The 22,354-nt window shown below is 38.5% G+C and overlaps 1 protein-coding gene and 1 pseudogene across 1 annotated transcript; both read right to left on the bottom strand.

Moving 5' to 3' along the window:
* Positions 1-502: 502 nt before the first annotated feature.
* LOC102487546 (olfactory receptor 7A17) lies at positions 503-14,050 on the bottom strand. Its single transcript, XM_006150811.3, has 5 exons — positions 13,902-14,050; positions 10,350-10,507; positions 6,522-6,603; positions 3,416-3,478; positions 503-1,463 (listed from the first exon to the last, which is right to left on the bottom strand). Exons 1-5 carry the CDS (start codon positions 14,048-14,050, stop codon positions 503-505), a joined length of 1,413 nt encoding a protein of 470 aa, XP_006150873.3.
* Positions 14,051-21,924: 7,874 nt separating this feature from the next.
* LOC102485447 (actin-related protein 2/3 complex subunit 5 pseudogene) lies at positions 21,925-22,354 on the bottom strand (annotated as a pseudogene).

Genomic DNA, 22,354 nt, shown 5'->3' with positions numbered 1-22,354 from the left:
ATATCATGGAATGATGAACCCAAAAGTGAAAAACTGTGACCTTGAATATTTTTCTCCCTCAAAGGATTTAAATGAACTTACTTTCTAAGCACAATTTGTTGGTTTGTTTGCTTGTTTTCAGGAAGGAGTACAACTCAGTACTCTAGCTTCAGTAAAATAAAATAAATATTATCGGCTATGACTTATGCCATTTGAGAAGATATTATTTGTACTAAACTTACAGTGTCCCATGGGATGGAAGAGAATTTCAAATAATTTTTCTGTGAGATTTGAAATGACTTTGGTAAAGTGGAAAAATGGCAAAGAGGAAAGCTGTTGATTATCAAAGAGAGTAGAGATCTTATTTTAATGTCTTATTAAAATTATACAAAGAGATTGAAATCAAAGTAATGGAAACTACAGGCACACATAGGAAAAACAAGTTCTACTCTCAAAATCTGACCAAGAATTGAGAAATTATCTCTGAAGCATTGCGACTTGTAATTAGGGCAATGTCTTCTTTTCAAGAAAAATCAGTCCTTTTATCCTTTGCTCCAAATAATCTTTTCAGGGCCCTCTTTATGTCTTTATTCCTCAGACTGTAGATAAAGGGGTTCAGCATGGGGGTGACCACAGTGTACATCACCGAGGCTCTTTCACTTGAGTGTGAGCTGTGGGTAGCAGCGGAACTAAGGTACACACCCAGACCTGTGCAGTAAAATAATGAGACAACTGAGAGGTGAGAGGCACAGGTGGAAAATGCTTTGTGCTTCCCCTGAGCTGATGGAATTGTGTGAATGGAGGAAACTATCTTACAGTAAGAATAAAGGATCCCAGAGAGTGGACCGCCACCCAGCAGCAGAGATGTAAAATACATTACCATGTCATTAATAAAGGCATCAGAGCAGGCAAGATGAACCAGCTTAGTAAAATCACAATAGAAGTGGGGGATTTCCACACGTGTACAGAAGGACAGCCTCAAAGCCATTAGGCTATGTAATAATGCATGCAGGGCACCTATGGTCCAGGATGCCAGAGCCAGTTGCCCACAGAGCCAGGGGTTCATGATGACAGAGTAGTGCAGGGGGTGACAGATGGCCACATACCGGTCATAGGCCATCACAGTCAGGAGTAAGTCATCAAACACTACAAAGAGAAGGAAGAAGAACATCTGGGTGATGCAGCCTGCATAGGTGATGACCTTGCTCTGTGTCTGGATGTTCACCAGCATCTTTGGGACGGTGGTGGAGGTGAGACAGATGTCTGTAAAGGAGAGGATTGAGAGGAAGAAGTACATGGGGGTGTGCAGGTGCGAGTCTGAGGTGGTGGCCAGGATGATGAGCAGGTTTCCAAAGACAGCGATCAGGTACATGGAGAGGAAGAGTCCAAATATTAGGGGCTGCACTTTTGGTTCCTCTGAAAATCCCAAAAGTAGAAATTCTAAACATTTTGTGCTGTTCATTGGTTCCGTGGGATGGTCGTGACTATCAGGAAACAGAAAATGTAACATGATTACTTTGGACACAATTGGGTTTCATTCATGTATTTGTAATGCTACAATGCATTTCCAGGGGAAGATATAGTTTCTATATTTTACCTGGACTGTATAGTTTACCTGGTCCTTATTGCAGCCTTAAAATATTGGTCATTAGGGATTTGTGTCCTACTTTGAGCATTTTCACCAAAATTTCACCTATTTTACAATAGTATTAAGAAGGTCACTGGGACCTGTAGATTGCACAATGGTTACATTGCTGGACTCCCACATAGCAACTATGGTTCAAATCCCAGACCTGGTGGGTTAAAATCTACCTAGAGGGCTGAAAGGTGGCATGGTGGTTAAGGGCACTGAACTCCCAGATGGCAAATTGCAGTTCGAGTCCGAGACCTAGAGGCTTGCTTTCTCAGTTTCTCTCTCTCTCACTCTGTCCCTGTCTGGTCAAATTAAAATAAATTAAGAAATAAAGTCAAATAAAATAATTTCTTAGCACAAAACAATAAAACTCACGCCAAGCATGTGTACTTGCATGCTCAAATCTCAAGAGGAGAAGGGATTGCAATGTGGCCATCCTCCCTAGGGAGAGATTTCTTGCTTTCTGTCTCTCACTACCTCTGTCTCTGCAGGAAGCACATGTGCCCTGTAGCAAAAATCTGTCTAAAAAATTTTAGGAAAACAAGGTCACTGTTGGAAAAATCAGGTAATGTACACAAGATCTCCCTATATTGTTTCTTACTAGTACTCGTAATCTAAAACTTTCTCAATCAGACCTTTAATAAAACAAAGAAGTTATTTCTTGCATTTTAAGAACATATATTGATTGCTGACCATGTTCCAGACACTGTCTAGGTGAAGACTCTAGGATGCTGAAAATCAAAATCCTGACATGCCCATGATGGAGAAATAATATGGGCAGGTAAGAAAATAGTATACTTACCACCGTGATTGAGCTAATGTCACCACGTGTATTCACGTACATGCCAAATTCATCAGATTTCACATTAAATATAGGCAATCTTTTCTCTATCAGCTTGATCTTATTAAAACTCTTTATTACTCATATGATCAAATGCAAAAAAATATAGGTCTGAAGATATGGTAACAGAAAGGGTAGTGTAGCTAATAAAGACTGTAAGCGAGGGGAGTGCATGGTAGACGATGGATGGGAGAGGCAAAGGGAAGAGACATTTAACAGACAAAAGAATGTGAAGTTCTCTTCTGAGAAAATCGAGTTCTATAATTTGTGCTTTATAAAAAAAATTTAACTTCAAAGTAAGTAAGTAGATAAATAAAATAATCATAGAACATGTCTGGTGGTAAAATGTGATTCAAAGATAGTAAAAGCAAGTATAAAGAAGAAAGTGGATGGGATGCTGTTTATTACAGGGCCCCTGGCAAGACTGGTAGAGAAGATGACATTTGAACTATGACCTCAAGAAAATAGAGCAGGAACCAAATGGTCATGTCTCGGAATCTTACCTAGCAAAGGTAACAGCTGGTTCAAAGGCCCTGAGGGGGATTCTTGTTTGGGATGCTCAAGACCATCAAGGGCCAGTGTGAGGAGGTCAATGAGCAAGAAGGAGCATGATGGGAGATGATGTCAGAGGGTGTTGAACAATGAGGTGGCCTCCCCGTTACTGCTGAAACTGCAGGACACCGGGAGACCTACTCCACACTATGCATCTTGTACACTTTATTAGTTTTGATGCAAAGTCATCCCATTAACTGAAATGTATATGCTTCTTATGATCATCTCATGGGTGAACTCTCCCTCTGTACTGTGAGTCACCTTGAAATATGTGAGCCCTGGTAGCCCTGCTCTGAGGGCTCCTCTAAATCCAAACTCCAAAGCACACACACACACACACACACACACACACACACACACACACACACTGCACAATGACCCTAAGAGCCTGTGTTTTTTGTCCTTCTTACCTCCTAGACACACCAATGAGGCAATCAGTGAATGTAAACTGGCCAGACCAAAGCGTCTTTCCCCTAATAATAATAATAATTTAAAAAAGATATTCAACATTTCCAATGTGGGAACTAGCAGGAGGTTTAGTGGTTTAGGCCCTGGACTCCCACATGGCTAACTGTGGTTCGAGTTCTGGACCTGGTGACTTGATTTCTGACTATCCCTCTGTTTCTCTCTGTCTCTGCTTAATGAGCACATAAGCCCTATAGCAAAATGTAAAATAATAATACATACAATTAAATAAATAACTTATATATATTATTTATGTAATTTTATTATAAATATATATTTATATACGTACATTTGAGAATTTCCAAAGTGTAAGTCTCACTTATTGAGGAACAAATAAAGCAGGCTGGTTTAGGGTATAGCAGGACTGTGGCCATTTGAAATCAAGAAAATCGTCTAGCATTAAATCTTCAATAAAAAAGCCAGACTATGAAATATAGACATTGTATGTCCGCACTTAATGTATTGCAAATGTCTGCACTCCAGGGCAGAAACTGAAAGACTGGAAGGATTAATGTCAGGGAGAGCAACTGTAGGTGCTAGAGACAGTGTAGAATGGGATGGATGATAAGAAGTGGGAAAAAGGGGATGGGAAGGGGCAGATTAAGGAATAAAAACGACACCTTTAATAGATACAAAAATGGAAAATTTTTTGTTTATGATAATGTATATGGTAATGTTTTTTACTTGACTAATAGGCACTGAATTCATGATGGGGAAAACTATGTTTTACATTGTAAAGATGTAAAGTGATTACATCACTAAAGGGATTAAATTTATATTAACTAAATAAATTTTTTAAAAAGAAATAAAGAAAGGTCTCTAACAAGGACAGTCTGGACAAGGACTTCATGGGCAGATCTCTTTGAAGAACAGTCATGGGAAACTAGGAATTGGTGTATAAACGAGTTAGGATAATTACTTGGGGAAAACAATTGACTCTGATGTACTAAGGAGGATTGATTTGTACCTGCTTATATCTTATACCTCGAAATACCACGAATATGTTGAGTTTTTCTAGACAATTTGATGGTGCTTGTTGTCTCTCTCTCTGTATTGGTTACAGAATAAACTCACCTCTCCAGACTCTGCATCTTGTTTCATTGGCCATGAGAAGCAGCAGCCTGACTGAGTCTGGCTGGTAATAAAAGGACTTAAGTTTTATATACTTTGTAAGTTTCTGCTGTGCATTTAAAGAAGCACAGAAAAATTAATTCAATAAATACAGAAAAACAGTGAGCAATGAAATGGACATGAGGAAGGAAAAAAATCCAGTAACTGAGGTGTCCCTGAAAGACCGAGGGGGAATAAAACAAAACCCTCCTGGGTTCTGGTATCATTCCAAACAAAGCTCTATCTCTCTGAACCCAAGGAGAAGAAAAAATGAGGAAAAAAAATAAAAATAAGCACCCAAAGTCAAAAGTAGTGATTTCTTTCTGCTTTCAAATGCATCAGGTATTGAACATGCAAGAGAAAAATGACCAAGAGAAGCTAACAATCACAAAAGAAAATATAGAGTAAAATAAAAGCAGGCATATTTACATACAAAATGGAAGACTTGTCCTTTTGCCTGTTCCATATTACCTTGAGCACTTAGTTTTCATATCGTCCAATTGCAGAAGAGGAAGATACTTTGTTATCAATTAAATCCAACTGCTTCTTTTCATGATCAGTGAAAGGAGAGGCAGAGGCTGTAGAAGAAGAGTTTACTTCTGTAATCAGTTGCAGGGAGACAGATAGAAAGCACCATCAAATTGTCTTTAAAAGATCAACACATTCTCTGTGTTTATAGGTACAAGATACAAGGAGGTACAAATCCAGTCTCGTCATGCTCAATCATAGTCAATCACGTTCACCTGAGTAATTATCCTGAGCCTTCAAATACCTATTCTTGCTTTCTCATCTGACCATTCCTCAAAAAGGTTTTCCCATGACTCAGCACTTGGTCAGGTTGTTCTTATGAAAGGTGTTTTCTCTTTATCTTATTTATTCATTCAATTTTTTGCATTTAATCACTGTGTATTATTCTTATTACAACATACCAAATGAATTTTCCCATCCTGAATACATTGAATACCAGTCCAGTCAAAGACATTACCATTTACATTATTCAACAGATTTCTTTCCATTTTGGTTCCTTAAATATTTTGCTTCTTTCTTCTTCCCCTTGATCCCTTCCATCCTCCCCCATTTTCCACCCTCCTCCCCCACTGTCTCCACCATCACCATTGCTCTCCATGCTTTTATGCCTCCCTTTCATTCAGTTTCTGCGATAGAGTGCAGACATTCGGTATATATTGAGTGGGGACATACAATACCTCGCTTTCATAGTATGACTTGCTTCACTTAGCAGTAAATTTTACATATTTGTTCACATTTTATCAAATGCCAGAGTCTCATTTTTTTTTTTGACTGAGTAGTATTTCAAAGTGTTTATGTTCCAAACTTTCTCAATCCATCTGTTCATGGACATTTGGTTTTGTTCTATGTCTTAGCAAGATCCATGCTTATTGCAGCATTATTCGCAATTGCTAAAGACCTTTCTTAACTTTAGAATGGTTGCAGTCCTGCTGACCTGTCTCACCTTAATTCACTTTTTTCATATGCAATCTCATCTTGTCATTCTTTTTTTTTTTTTTTAGAGGTTTTTGCTATAGGGTGTGTGCGCTCACCAGACAGACAGAGACAGAGAGACAGAAAATGAGAAATCACCCCCCAGGGGGAATGGCCATGCTGTAATCCCTTCTCCTCCATTCTCCTCTTGGGATCTTGGGCACGCACACACATGCACCTGGCATGAGTTTTAAGCCACCGGGTCCAGGACACGAACCACGGTCGACTACATGGGAGCCTGTGACATAGCCAATACGCTAACTGCTGGTCCCCATCTTGTCATTCTTGTACTTAGGATTTTAATCTCTCCCATGAAAATTCCAAAACTGCAAACTAGGATTCTTGGGCATATACCTTTTCACCAACTACATACATTTCATTTTTTTCAAAGATGTGTATCCAGAGTGAGAAAATGCACTTCGAACCTTATGTATGACCTACCTGCTATTGCAAGATGTTATTTGCAAGAAATTCTCACTCTTGGTCTTCCTCATTAACTCTGAATCATACTTGGATGCCTCATCTTAAAAGGAAAATGTGAATGCCTTAATGCATTTCCTCCACAGCTGATTGATATCATATTTTTTTCTTATGTTTTATATTCAACCACTTTATATCTTTACAACATATAAAATAAATTTTCCCAACCTGAAGACACTATATGTGAGTCCAGACATAGAAATTACCGCACATGTTTTCATCAACAGATAATTTTCTGTTTTCTGGTCAGTTGAATGTTTGGCCTTTTTATTCCCCTTGATTTCCTCCCTCCCCCTCTTCCCCATTCCCTATCCTCCTCCCATCCTAGGTATACACAATTGATTCTCACACTTTCTTGCTTTCCAGTCTTTCAAAAAGCAATGATACTATTTGAACAGACTCCTAACCTGTTTCCTGGATTTAAGCAAAGTTCCTTGGTGGTTCTTTAATTTAAGTTAAAACTGGTTTTCTTAGTAGTAACAAGTGAACTCACCTTTGAAAGTAGTTAGGTTATGTAGGAAATTGTGTGATCAATGCAATGTGGGTGGGAAGGGAATGGAGGACAATTTTGGACACTGGAGGTGGTGTGAGAGGAGGGTGGGAAGGGACAGAGGGTCAGAAAGAGGGGTAGAAATAATTCTAGGAACTAGAATTGGAAATTTATTTTTTTTGTAATGTGCATGATTGAGTCACTATGCAGTGTGTACTGGATGGGAGATCGCATTTTGTGTGCTGTGATGATGCTTAGGGAAGGAATGTAAATTGAGTTACAAAAAAAAGTTTCAGGAAAAAAAATATATCTATTCAATGACTGCGGTAGGATATGTAGCCCCAGTTAGGTGCTACTTTATAGGATGCGTAAAGTTAGACTTGTGCTCATGGAAATGTGTGTGCCACATGTGTTTGCTAGGAGGGTATTTGGATTGATTAGGGTCTTTGGTGATTCAATAAAATGTGGGGGGAAAATGGTATAGAAAGCAAACATAGATAACAGAGACAGTGTGGGAGGAGAACAGGAGGTGGCAGAGGGTAAGAGATAGGGAACCAAGGATGGGGGGAAAAAAGCAAAACATACAGAAAACAAGAAATGGAAGATCATTTGCTAAGAATAACATATTTGTTGATGTGCTTGATTGAGACAATATAAGGTGTACTCTAGATGGAAAATCTTATTTTGTATGCTGTAATGTACAGTGAATGAATGCAAATAAATTGGGGGAAAAAAAAGCAATGATGCCCTATACTGCACTCCCTCACTTACAAATCTGTAGTTTGTTCGTTCATTTTTTCTGGGAGCACTGCATTCCTCTCCCATTTTCTTATCTGGGGCCTTTCATCACCATCATTTCATTTTCAGCACTACACCTGACATTGCTGAAATCGATGATCATTTTGTTTCCACTCATGAATACACACAGTAACTGATCTATCAGGAAAGCAAATACCACAACATCTCTGCCCTGGCCAAGGTGGGACTGGCTCTCAGGTGACCTCAGGTAAATGTTCTCAGGTTGCATTTTCTTGGACTCTCTCTGTCCAGTGTCTACCGACTTCTTGGTCTCACCTGTATGGGGTCTCTGGGAGAACGTTCTTCTTGAAGTGCATGTTCCTCTCTGGATTGTCAAAGACTGAGATGGAAGCTCTGTGCCCAGAAAAGACAGAGGAAAGGACTCCAGTGTGAGTCCATTAGGCAGACGGGACTCCCCATAAAAGACAACCTCGTCTCACTAAGCCTAACTGTGCACCCTGATGGAAAACAGCAGAGGATAGTTTCACAGTTCCCTATTTCTCCTCATTAGACACATTTGCCTCTTGGTACAGCAACCTCAAAGCACACTATTTCCCTGTGGAACACTGATCTGGACTGAAAAAAAATTATTCTCAGGACCAGAAGATGGTGTAATGATTATGTCGCTGGACTCCTACATGGTCCACTGAGGTTTGAGTTCTGGACACAGAAGCTTAAAACTCCCTCCAGGCAAGTATAAATGCATGCTTTTTTTTTTTTTTTGAGGTTTTTGCTATAGGGCATGTGTGCTTGCCAGACAGACAGAGAGAGACAGAGAGACAGAAAGCAAGAAATCACCTCCCAGAGGGGATGGCCACGCCGCAATCCCTTCTCCTCCATTCTCCTCTCGGGATCTTGGGCACGCCCACACACGCACCTGGCATGAGTTTTAAGCCACCAGGTCCAGGGTGCAAACCGCGGTTGACTACGTGGGAGTCCAGCGACATAGCCATTATGTTAACTGCTGGTTCCCTAAATGCATGCATTTTGAACATCCTGCCTTGGGTGTTGATTTCTTGCTTCTGTCTCTCTGTCTCTCTGGTGAGCACTCAAGCCCTATATTAAAAATGTCTCTTAAAAAAAAGAAAGGAAAGGAGAAAGAAGAAAGAAGAAAGAAGAAAGAAGAAAGAGAAAGAAAGAAAGAAAGAAAGAAAAAGAAAGAAAGAAAGAAAGAAAGAAAGAAAGAAAGAAAGAAAGAAAGAAAGAAAGAAAGAAAGAAAAAGAGAAAGAAAGAGAAAATAAAGGAAAAAGAAAGGAAAAAAGAAAAGAAAGCAGGAAGGAAGAAAAATGGAAAGAAAAGGGTAAGAAAGAAAGAAAAGGAAAGAAAGAAAGAAAGAAAGAAAGAAAGAAAAAGGAAAGAAGGAAGGAAGGAAGGAGGAAGGAAGGAAGGAAGGAAGGAAGGAAGGAAGGAAGGAAGGAAGGAAGGAGAAAGAAGAGAGAAAGAAAAAAGAAAAAGAAGAAAGAAAGAAAGAAGAAAGAAAAAGAAAGAAGAGAAAAAATTTTTTTCTAATGATTCTCTGCTGTCAAGAGATCAGATTATAAATCAGATTAATCCAATATTTATTCTTCCCTCTAGACGAATGATTGATCCTTCTAGAGGTCAAATTTCCCAGCAATTCTTCTTTCCTCTAGTTAAATTTTTTCAAAATCAAACACTGAATAACCTGTCTTGACTAAGTGCCTAGGATTTTGAAAACAATGGGTTGTGATGGGGAAACAGTTCCTGATATCTTCTGGAAAATGATTTTCCCTCTTCAAAAAGGGAAAACTCTCTCTCTCTGGTATAAAACCATGAGTATTACATGTTTTGGCTTCATGACACTTTTCCAGAAACAGTTACAAATTTTGTGTCTGGGTTTGGCAGGTGGTGTGTTGGTTTAGGTGCTGGCTTTCTACATGGCCAACCATGGTTCAAGTCTCAGATCAGGTGTCTTGCTTTCTCAGTTTTCCTTGTTCTGTCTGTGTCTCTCTCTGATTAGCATGATGCCTTATAGCAATTTTTAAAAAATAATAATAAATAAAATTTTTAAAATGTTAAACATTATTGTATTTTTATTACAAGATCTATTTTTCATCCCTTGTTACAAAATGTTTCATAACTAAAGGAGACATATTTAGATCCTTTAGGTACCATAACCCGAGCTTAGCACTTTATAAAGATTGTCTAACTTAATTTCTATACAAGTCCATTGTATGAAGCAGTATTATTTTATATTCCTTTTTCACTTTTATAGGTTTCACCATAGGATGCATGCACTTGTTGGAGAGATACAGAGAGAAAGAGAAAGAGGAAGTGAGAAATCACTCTTTAGGGGGAAAGTCATGCTGCAAATTCTTCTCTTTCTGTCTCTTCTTCAGATTTTGAGCATTCATGCACGCACACCTGGAGTGATTTTCAAGCCATCAGGTCTGGGAGTCAATTCGTGATCGACCACGTGGGAGTTTAGTGCCTTAACCACCACGTTACCTCTTGGCCCATGAGGTAGTCCTATTATATGTACCACTCTCCATTGGAGAAGTGGGGCTCACATTGCAGCTGGTCAGTTTAGGGTTTAGGAGGACTACAATCATTTTGAAATTTAGAAAGTGTTTAATGAGAACGATCTGACCAAGTGCTGGCTCATGAGGAAATCTGTTTGAGGAGTGGTCAGATGTGAAACTAGAATGGGTAGAAGGAATCAAGATAATTATTCAGGAGAGTGTGATGGTCTCTGGTTGTAGTGAGGAAGGATTTGCAGGTGCTTGTTCTTTGTACTTTAAAGACTGAGAACAAGTTGAGCTTTAGGAAACAGTTTGGTGGTGCTTGCTGGCTATCTCCCTGTTACTGGTTCAAACATAAATTTCCTCTTCTCCAACCTCTGCACCTGATTTCATTGATCATGAGAAGTAGCGAGTGGACTTAGTTGGTTTGTAGCAGTTAACAGTTTACCATTTTGTTCAAGTTATTAATGGAGTAGCATATACAGACTTTTGAAATTCTTTCATGTTGGTTCTAGTTCTCAAACTCTGGCCCAGTGATTTTTAGCTACATAGATTTTTCTCTTGGAAGTATTTAGCAATATATGAAGGGATGCTGTTTAGAACTTATAGTGCACAGGACAGCAGCCAATAGAATAATGACACTGGCCCCAATGTCAGTATATCAACAATGAGAGAGCCTATTCCTGACCAGCACTTCTATAATGTCAGGGTGTATAGGAATCCACAGGGATTTTAGTGTAGATAAAAATTCTGGTTCTGCATGTCCTCTTGGGTCCAGAAATTTTCCATTTCTTTTTTTTAATTATTATTTGATTATGTCTTATTTACATTTAATCATTATACATTATGCATTTCCATAGCACACAGTATGGTTTTTCAAAATATGCATAGATGTTTATTGCAGTATTAGTCACAGTATCTAAGACATGGAATCAATCTAAGTCTCCAAGAATGGAAATCTGAATTGAAAAAAATGTGGCATATGACACTAGGGAATATATCTTAGCCATAAGGAACAACGAGACCCAGTCATTTTATACAATAGGATTAATAAATAGAAGACTTAATGCTAAGCAAAATAAGCAAGGCTGTGCAAGACAAACACTGTATATTCTTATATATATTGTATACACACCCACTATGTATATGTAAACATATGTATATATAAATATGTATGTATAAATATGCATAAATAATACATATATAAATTTATATATGTATATATACACACACACACACTCACACACATTTGGCATATATATATGCACACACATATATATGCCAAATATGCCAAATGTGTCCACTAGGGCACATGAGCTTTCCAGAGATGGACAGATACAGAGATTAGAGAGTGGGAAAGTGAGAGGTCACCCCACCCCCTCAGGAGAGATGATCATATCACAATCCCTTCTCCTCCATTCTCCTCTCAGGATTTTGCACATGCATCCACATATGCCCAGCATGTTTTTCCAGCTGCCAGGTGGGGTACTCAAACCATGAAGTATGGTTATCCTGGGAAGGCCTGAGTTTGGTTTTTGGACCAACCTGAACAGGCTGGAAACAAAGACCTGTGGTCCTAGCTGACTGGGATGGTGGGGCAGGAGGATCATGAAATGATGAGATTCCATTTAAATAGGAATAGTCTGAGTTATCCAGATAAGATTATTGCAATCATCACAGTCCTCTAAATGTAAGGTAGTGAAAGAAACAGCAGAGTGGTATTTTTAAATGCTATCTTGCTGGTTTTTGAAGTACCATGAGCCATGAAATGCAAATGGGCACTAGAAAATGTCAGGAAAAAATAAACAGATTTCTCCTGTAGCCTCCAGAAGGAACTAGGCCTTCTTCATTTCCTTTTTTTGTTTTGTTTTGTTTAACTTGATAGAGTACATGTACACTTATCAGAGAGAGAGAGAGAGAAAACATCCCTCCAGGGAGCAATAGCCATACAAGAATTTCTTCTCCATTTCTCCTTTTGGAATTTTGAGCACACACACACACACACATATGTGTACCCTGCATGTTTTTCAAGCCTGCAGGTCCACAACTCCACAGTTCCATTAGCCACATAGGATCCAGAGATTCCTTGGGACCCTGAGGGACAATAACAGATGATATTGATTTTACTCATTCGCTGCTCTTTTAGTGACTACACCAATATTCAGGAAATAGGGCACGATTTCATTTAGAACAATGGAAGGATTTACATTTGTAGGCAGCACTAGAAACAGATAATTCAATAGTAAAATACTAAAACCTACCAAACAATACTATACACCAAGAAATAGAAGCCCTCACGCACAAGCAAGAATCTGTCTTTCCTCAATGAGTAGATGTACACCTTCAAAAATAATCAATTCCTATAGTAATACAGTATAAATGTACAAGATGTTTTGTTATATTTAAGGTCATCTCTGACTCTAAAGCAGATTAGAACAAATTATTTCAATTTTTCTTTCACATGCACTCCACATGGCAGCATGACTTTGATAATCAGTTTATGCCATGGACTGTAGTGGGTTCAATAAACCCAAAATCAAAATATTGTGGACTGAATAAGAGAACTAGATCTTAATAATGAGAATAAAACCTAGACTTATCAGATGGTATGGAGGTTAAACAAGAATCCGACTTGGCTGAGTGCATGGTTCAATTTCTAGATCTGATGGGTATGTGTGCATGTGTGCCCGAATCTCAAGAGGAGACTAGAATAGAAGGGGGTGCTGTGTACCATCCTTCCAGGGTGGTGATTTTTCACTTTTCCTCTCTCTCTTCTTTTCGCTTCTGTTTCTTTTCCAAGTTTAGAATTAATATATGAAATAGAAAAATGTGCAAAAAATAAAACTGTCCACATATCAAATAGAGCAGAATGTTTAATAAAGCAAGATATTTAAATTGAATGATTAAGTTGCAATGAAACAGAAACTCCAGAAAATATATAGGTGGAGCAAATTTCCAAAATTTGATCACAATAAGTGCTCCCCTCTTTTTTTTAATCTTTGGGTTCAACATCCACAAATATCACAGGTAGAAAATATTTGAAAAAATAAAACAATTTGAAAATAGCTATATGACTGGCCAAAAGGTGGAGCTGTGGTTAAATGCTAGACTCCCACATAGCTGATCTTGGTCTGAGTCCCAGACTCAGTGGCTTGAAAATTGTGTGGGGCACATGGGAGTGCATACCCAAAATCCCAAGAGGAGGATAGAGGAGAAGGAATAGCAGGATGACTCAGAATTGCTCAGAATAATATACACCATTTAAGAATAAATTATTCTTAACAGTTGCATGAGTTGTCATATGAGATAATGAAAATATTAGATTATTTCGAATACAAATTTAGGAATAACTTCGGGGAATTAGAAAACAGGAAAACAAGTTGATATGAGAGAGTATAGAAAGATAGATACAATGTTACTTCAATTGTATAGACAGCTAGAGCCAGCTCATCTTTCACAATCTCAATAGAGAATCACAATTTTTAGCACCAAGGCTTTGAACCTCACAATCATGGACACTACTTCAGCTACAAACCATAGACTAATAGTGTAATAGCGTAATAGTTTCCCACCAAAAGAGTATTTTCAGAGGTCTCTTAATGTCTTTATTCATCAGACTATAGATAAAGGGGGTCAGCATCGATGTGACCACAGTGTACATCGCCAAGTCTGTTGCACTTGAGTGTGAGCGGTGGGAAGCAGCACTAAGGTACACACCCATGCTTGTACAATAAAATAATGAGACAACTGAGAGGCAAGAGGCACAGGTTGAAAATGCTTTGTACTTCCCCTGAGCTGATGAGACTGCATGAATGGAGGAAACTATCTTAGAGTAAGAGTAAAGGATCCCAGCGAGGGGACCACCAGCCAGCAGCACAGATGCAAAATAACTCACCATGTCACTAATAAAGGTATCAGAACAGGCCAGGTGGATAACCTAATTAAGTTCACAGAAAAAGTGTGTGTGTGTGTGTGGGGGGGGTTCCACGTGTACACAAGGACAGCCATAATGCCATCCAGGACACCAGAACCAGGTTTCCACAGAGCCAGAGATTCATGATTACTATGTACTGCAAAAGGTGACAGATGGCCACATACCTGTCATAGGTCATCACAGTCAGGAGGAAGTCATCCAACAATAGAAAAACTATGAAAAAAGACATCTGAGTAATGCAGACTTCACAGGTGATGAACTTGTTCTGTGTCTGGATGTTCACCAGCATCTTTGGGATGGTGATGCAGGTGAAACAGATGACTAAGAAGGACAATTTGGAGATTAAGAACAATGGGCATGTGCAGGTGGGAGTCTGAGATAGTGGCCAGGATGACGAGCAGGTTTTCATACACAGTGATCAGGTACATGGAACAGAAAAGCCCAAATATGAGCTCTAATTGTTCATCTGAAAATCCCTGAAGAAGGACTTCTGAAATTGGTGTTTCATTTCCTGGTTTTATGATGACTACCTGAAAAGAGGAAAATAAGTGATTTATAGTGATTAAATGCATAAAATAAAGTTATAAAAAAGATTTATAATTTCACATAAACAGTTATTACTAAACTAGTTGAAATACCATAGTTAATATTTTGCAGTCACAAAGTTATTTCCAAAATTTTTGTGTGGATCTAATTTCCTCTAGGTTTTCAAAGTGCACTCTCTACTTAGGACTTCCTATCTTACTTTTTTGTTTCCATAAATTATGTATTCTATTGGCTTTTTAACTTATTTATTGACAATCATTGTACATATTTACACAGTGCACTGCAATGTTTCAATTGTTTTTTGTTTTTTGGTTGTTTACATTTTGGCATAGAGCAGATGCACTTACCAGACCAAGAGTTGGCGAAGTGAGAAATCACAACCAAGGGGGAATGGCCACTGCTCAGTACCTTACCCCTCATTATTTTGGGTATGCATGCACACTATGTCCATACTGCTTGATCTGTGACTTGGCCTGCATAGTTGGACATTTTCCATTCAACCATCTTAACCACCACACCACCAGCTGGCACAATAACTATAACTTTATATCCATTGGAAATTAACTATTTCCCCCTTTCCCCAATCCCCTGACAACCCACCGTTCTGTTGTCTGCTTCTATGACTTTGACTACTTCAGATACATTAGGTAAGTGGAATCACAGTATCTTATTTCAAAGGTCTTCTGTAGTTCAGAATAGATCTCTCTTCATTTTAATCTCTTGACTAGTATTCAGACATTGATATTATAAGAGTCACAATTTGGAGGCCAGTAGGTGTCATAGTGGTTAAGGTGTTGGACTCCCACATGGCTAAATGTGGTTTGAGTCCCAAGCCCAGTAGCTTGAAAATCACACCAGGCATGTGTGTGTGCCCAAAATGCAAGAGAAAATGGACAAGAAGTGATTGCAGCATGGACATTGCCCCAGAGGGCAATTTCTCAATTCCCTCTATCTCTGTCTCTCTATCTCTCATCCCGTGGGGGAAATAAAAGAGAAAAAAATTTATTCCTACTTCTAATGAAGAATAATTTTTCTAGGTTAGTAAAACTTTGGGAGGGATGTGTGTGTATGCAATATGACTGACTACTACATATGATAGCACAAAATCTATTACCTTTTCACATTCACACAATGTATATCTCTACCAACCAATGAAATAACTCAATGGTATTCTGAAATTTTTATTTTAAAACTTCAATTCATTATTTTAATAATTTTATTATTATCCATACATTAAACCACTATACATCATTTAGATTGTGAAGAGACTTTATCCAGCAAGATATACACCTCAGTCCACCCTAGTTGAGACTATTATACATATCCTCGTCAAGAGATGATAAACCTTATCTGTGTCCCACAGGTGTCTTACCTCTCGTTTTTCCCCCAAAATTTCCTTTCCTACTCCCTTCCCCTCCTACACTCTCTTTCCAATTTATTGTTTTTAATGAAGAGAATAAAAATTACTCAGACCCCAGAATATAAAAACAAAATATGTGCACAATTTGCAATAAAATGTAAAGCTAACAGACTCACAAAATATTCAACTTCACCAGCAAGAAAATAGTTGTAAGTACAAACTCTGTAATATTCCCCATTTTGACCTTTGAATAATTTTTATGGGAATTCCCAATGTGAAAGCCAAAACTGTGAAATGTATGACTCATGAAATCTTATTGCAAGGAAACCATTCATCTTGATCTTCAAATAATAATAATAATAATAAAATAACAGGAACATGCACAAATACCCACATTTCAAAAATTCCTCGGCAGACTCAAAAGTCATTGTACATCCTCATCACAACTGATTCTATTTTTCCTACTTCTTTTTTTTTCTTTTTTTGGAGAAGTTTTTGCTATAGGGCGCATGCGCTCGCCAGACAGACGGAGAGAGACAGAGAGACAGAAAGCAAGAAATCACCCCCAGGGGGGATGGCCATGCCACAGTCCCTTCTCCTCCATTCCCCTCTTGGGATCTTGGGCACGCACGCACATGTGCCCGGCATGAGTTTAAGACACCGGGTCCGGGACTTGAATCGCAGTCGACTACGTGGGTGTCCAGCAACATAGCCATCACACTAACTGCTGGTCCCTATTTTTCCTACTTCTTGAACTGCAAATTTATGTGGACGCTGTTTAATTTGACTGAAATCATTTTATTACCCCCATTCCATCTTTATTTTTTTTTAGAGGATTTTGCTATAGGGCGCGTGCGCTCACCAGAAAGACAGAGAGAGACAGAGAGACAGAAAGCGAGAAATCACCCCCAAGGTGGGATGGCCAAGCTGCAATCCTTTCTCCTACATTCTCCTCTCAGGATCTTGAGTATGCACGCACATGCACCTGGCATAAGTTTAAGCCACCAGGTCTGGGACTACACCATGGCTAACTACATGGGATTTCAGCAACATAGCCATTACATTAACAGCTGGTCCACCCTCATTCCATCTTCATCCTCATCCAATGGGATATCTGTTCTCATCAGTAAATTGTCCACAGTGATGCCTGCATTGCTAAGTTTGACAGACACAGGATTGGTTAACACATTAAGTAAATTAATGATAATTAACTTGGACAGACAAGTAAGCAAACATATTAATTTCTTGGCTCTTTTTAGAATGGTTTGTTTCTCAGGTGATCTCAGGTAGATGTTCTTGGAATCCATTCTCTCTGAACCATTCCTGACATACCTATTGGGCTTTCAGACTCATTTATATGGACTCTTAGAGAGGACAGTATTGCTGTGGAAGGGTGAATTTTTCCCTGGAAGGTTGATGGTGAGCAAAATTTTGTCCCCAGACAGGACACAATGAAAGCATTAAGCATAGTCCCGAAGTCGGACTTGAGATTTCCAAAACATCAACTATGTCTTATCCAACCCAAGGCTGTACTCATTGAGGGACAATGGCAGATGAAATATTTACAGCTCCTCGTTAGGTACATTTATTCCTTATAACTACAACCACTTAGTACCTGATTTCCTTCATGGGCACTGGTCTGGAAAGAAAGGTAAATTTTCCTGTTGATTTGTAGTTCTCAAGAGATGAAGTTGAAAGTGTGATGAATCTAGTCATTACATGTTTTCTGTTAACTCTCATGCTGCCCAAGGTCATTAGCACCTTTCACCAGCTGTGAGTTAAAATTTAATTGTCACAGGTCAGCTGGAAACATGGAGATTAAGTACCAGATCCTTCATGACTGACTGTATGGTTCGAGTCACAGACATAGAATTTGAAAATCATGTTGGGCAGTTGTGCGTGTGTGTCCAAGGTTCTCAGAGGAGACTCGAGAAAGGATTGCAACATGGCCATCACCCTGGGGTTGAGGGAAACAACTCAGTTTTCCTTTCCTTTTTTTCTATTTCTCTTTCTCTCATAAGCACATGTCCCCTACACCAAAAAACTACAAGTATATGTTTTGATATGCATGTTTGTGTGTGTGTGTATGCACTATGTGACTGTATATATATATGTGTATATATGTATATATAGTCACATAGTGCATGTACATGCCTTGAAAAAAAATGTATGTTATAGAAATGTACAATGATTGAATATAAGTAACAAATCACATTTTTTAAATTTCTTTTTATTTCAATTTCTTTTATACATTCAATCTCATGTTACTTGGGTTACAAAGTAAATATCCCAACATGTTTACGTATCTCAGAAGTCCAGTTGACAATATTATAAAGTTCTCCTTAATAGATAATAATCCACTTCTTTGTCCCATAAGTGCCTTGCCTCTCTATTTTTCTCCTTAATGTCTTTTCTCAGATTCTAAAGTTGACCTGCCCTCTTCCCACACTGTATCTGATATTCACAAGCATTTACTAAGTTTTGATAACTTTTAGTCATTCAGATTTGGCCATAGAGTGTGGATACTTGTTGTACATTAAGTGGAGACATACAATGTCTCTCCTTTATAACCTAGCTTGCATTGCTCAGCAACAAATCTTCCATATTCATCCATTTTTTGTCAAAAGCCAGGGTGTTTTTGTTTGTTTGTGTTTTGTTTTGTTTTAATGACTGATTAGTATTCAATAGAATATGGATGTGCCATGCTTTTTCAATCCATTCATCTGTTTGTGGGCATTTGGGTTGATTCCATACCTTAGCAATTGTGAATAATCCTGCAATAAAGATTGATGTGTAAGCACTTTTCTGATTAAGGATTCCTTTGTCCTTTGGGTAGATACCCAGGAGTGGGATTGCTGGATCATATCGTAGTTCTAGTTGGAGATCTTTGAGGAATCTCCAAATTGTTCTCCACAGTGGCTAGACAAATTTACATGCCCACCAGCACTGTAGGAGAGTTGCCCTTTTACCACACCCAGCTAACACTAATCATTTATTGTATTTTTAATCTTAGTCATTCTGACTGGGGTTAGGTGGTATCTCATTTTGGTTTTGATCTGCATCTCCCTTACAATGAGGAATGTTGAGCATTTTTTTCATATACCTTTTGGCTATTAAGTCTTCCTTAGAGAGTATTTTTTTTTTCAGCTAATTCCCCAGTCTTTTAATAGGGTTAATCATCTTTACCTAGGACAACTGCATGAGTTCCCTGTGTATTCTGGTTATCAGGCCATTATCTGAAGCAAAGTTTACAAAACTGTTTTCCTATTCTGAGGGTGCCGATTCATACTAATTACAGTGTCTTTTGCCATGCAGAAACTTCTTAGTCTGATGTAATTCTACTTGTCTATTTTTGAGATTACTGACTATGCTTTGGGGGATCTTATTTAAGAAGTCTTTGCCTACCCCCAATATCTCCCAGAGTTTCCCTGGTGTTTTCCAGAAGTAGTTTTATAATTTGAGGTCTTAGGTTTAGATATTTGATCCACTTTGAGTTGATTTTTGTCAATAGTGAGAGGTAGGGGTTCAGATTCATCTTACTGCAGGTGGATATCTAGTTCTTCCAGCACCATTTGCTAAAGAGGTTTTCCTTTTCCACTGGATTGACTGGTACCCTTTGTCAAAAATTAGTTGGCTGTATGTCTGAGAGTTTATTTCTGGAGATTCTATTCTGTTCCATTGTTCCACCTGTCTATTTTTGTGCCAATACCATGCTGTTTGGATTACTGCAGTTTGGGGTTAGGGAGTGAGATGCCACCCACTCCCCTCTTCTTGTACAGTATTGCTTTCACATTATGAGGTCTTTTATGATTCCAGACAAATTGTATGATTGCCTTTTCTAGATCTGTGAAGAATGTCTCCAGCGCTTTGATTGGGATTGCCTTAAATATGTAGATTAATTTGAGTGGAATTGCCATTTTGATTATATTAATTCTTCCAATCCAGGAACATAGGATGTCCTTCCACTTTTTTGTGCAATTTTCTATTTCTTATTTTAGCTTCTCATAGTTTTCCTTGTGGAGATCTTGAACTTGTTTGGTTGGATTTCTTCCTATCTTATACTTTTTGTGCTTATGGTAAATGGAATTACTTTTTTCAGTTCTATCTCAGTCTGATTGTTGTTCATATATAGAAATGCTATAGATTTCTGTATGTTGATTTTGTGTCCTGCAACTTTACTGTATTCATTTATTACTTCCAGAAATTTCCATGGATACCATTGGGTCTTCTATGTATACCATCATATCATCTGCAAATAGAGATAGTTTCACCTCGTTTTTTCCTATTTGAATGCCTTTTATTTTATTCTCTTTTCTGTTGTGTTGGCTAGGATTTCCAGTACTATATTGAAAAGTAGTGGAGAAAGTGGGCATCCTTGTCTTGTACCAGTTTTTAAAGCCTTCAGTTTTTCTCTATTGAGGATGATGTTTGCTATGGGTTTTTCATAGATAGCTTTTTTTAAAAAAAATGTTTTTAATTTTTTTTTTATTCAACACTGACATTTTATTTTCTGAAGTTTCTCATTCTTATAAAACAAAACAAAACACAGGTATCAAAAACAGCAGAGTTTACAGAATTTCTGCACCAGTTTTCATATAAGTCAGTGATTATGAAACTGGTGTCCAATGTAAATAATAGACACAGGCTGATCTCCCTCTTGGTCACGTGATCAGGTGGTTTGTTTTTGGAGCAACTATACAGAAATAATTTTTATAAGCACCAGTCATTTTTTGAGAACTGATTTGGTCTGTCCAACAAAGTAAGCAATTTTTTGCTGTGTGGCATTTTTTTCTTTTTTTAGAAAACACTGAGATAAAATACAGGATGTATTATTGGATTGGCTCTGAACCAAATCTTCTGACATCCCACTTACCCTGAAGAACACTGAAGACATTTATAGGACATATTAAATAATTGTTGTACACCTCATAATGTCTAAGGCAGCTGCTATATTTCAAAATAAAGTAGTATTTCATTTGGAGCTGCCCAGAGCTTGATGACATAGGTTTCCACATCCTTTCTGAAGTGGAGTAGTTCCCCCAAACAGAGTCAGGGTAGTACAACAAAAGTTTTATGTTCATACCAAACAGGCTCTGATATTTTACAGACACACTTGTATAGAGCAAGACTCCTTGCTCTGGACCCTGGGTAACCACAAAGGAATTAAGAGACCATGATTTCCAGATGCTGAGCACAGCAAAGTAACATGGAGGCAGGCAGAGACCCGGCTGGAACCTGACAGCGTGTTCTTTTATCACTTGGTCCCAAAGCAGGTTTTGCTTAAATAAGGGAAGTATGGTCCAGTTTTGCAACATTAGCAGCTGCCAGTCTCTCATAATTAAAAAAAAAAAGTTACTTCCTGACTAGCAACGAGTTTGGAAACTGGCCTCAAATCATGATCAAATCTCTCAGTATTAGTTAAGAGTAATATAAAACAAAAACCCGGCCAATAGGGGTTAAAATTGCACAATTAACCTTGAATGTAAATTATACTATATACAGTCTGGTATGCATATCATTAAAATGGGTTTGAGAGGATGAAACTATCTTGTTGAAACATCATTTCCTCTTTATCATCCCAATTCTTGTTAAAGGAAAACTATTATGTAATTTTCTTTACAGGTATGAAAAAAACAAGCAAGAAGGCAAAGCTGAGAGACACAGGTGCTACCCACAGGGCAGCTGTGGCATTTGGTTGTTTTGGTCTTTGAACCAGCGACTCCCACTCCCCAACACATATCCAGTTCCTGCCAGACTACACGGTTTTCCTTGCAGTCAAGATATGAACAATGGGCCCTACTCCTCCAGCAGCAAGTGCCTTTTCATGCCATTGCACTACACAACACTGCTGTTGACAGAGGGACTCTCAAAGCATTCCATGCCATTCCTGTCCAAAGACTGAACAGCCTTTTCAATATCATTAGCTTTAAAACAGATGAGTACCTTCAAGACAATGCTGCCTGCTCAGATCCTTCACTGCCTGACTCTTGGTGTTGATGGAAGAGAGTTTTCAGAGCGGCCTGTAGGGCAGCTGTCATGTTTCCTTGCCACAGGCAGGAGTCCACCTCGCCCTCGTGGGGCCCAGCCTGGCGGTGTCCCCCGTCCTCCTCATCCACAAACTTGTTCTCATACTCATCCACGTCCACCTTCCGGAACCACGCTGACGACACGGTGTTCTTCGACAT

This window comes from Tupaia chinensis, unplaced genomic scaffold (genome assembly GCF_000334495.1).
Source record: "Tupaia chinensis unplaced genomic scaffold, TupChi_1.0 Scaffold000300_1, whole genome shotgun sequence".
Lineage (NCBI taxonomy): Eukaryota > Metazoa > Chordata > Mammalia > Scandentia > Tupaiidae > Tupaia > Tupaia belangeri.
Note: the sequence above shows the minus strand (reverse complement) of the source record. Positions and strands in the feature narration are given on the sequence as shown.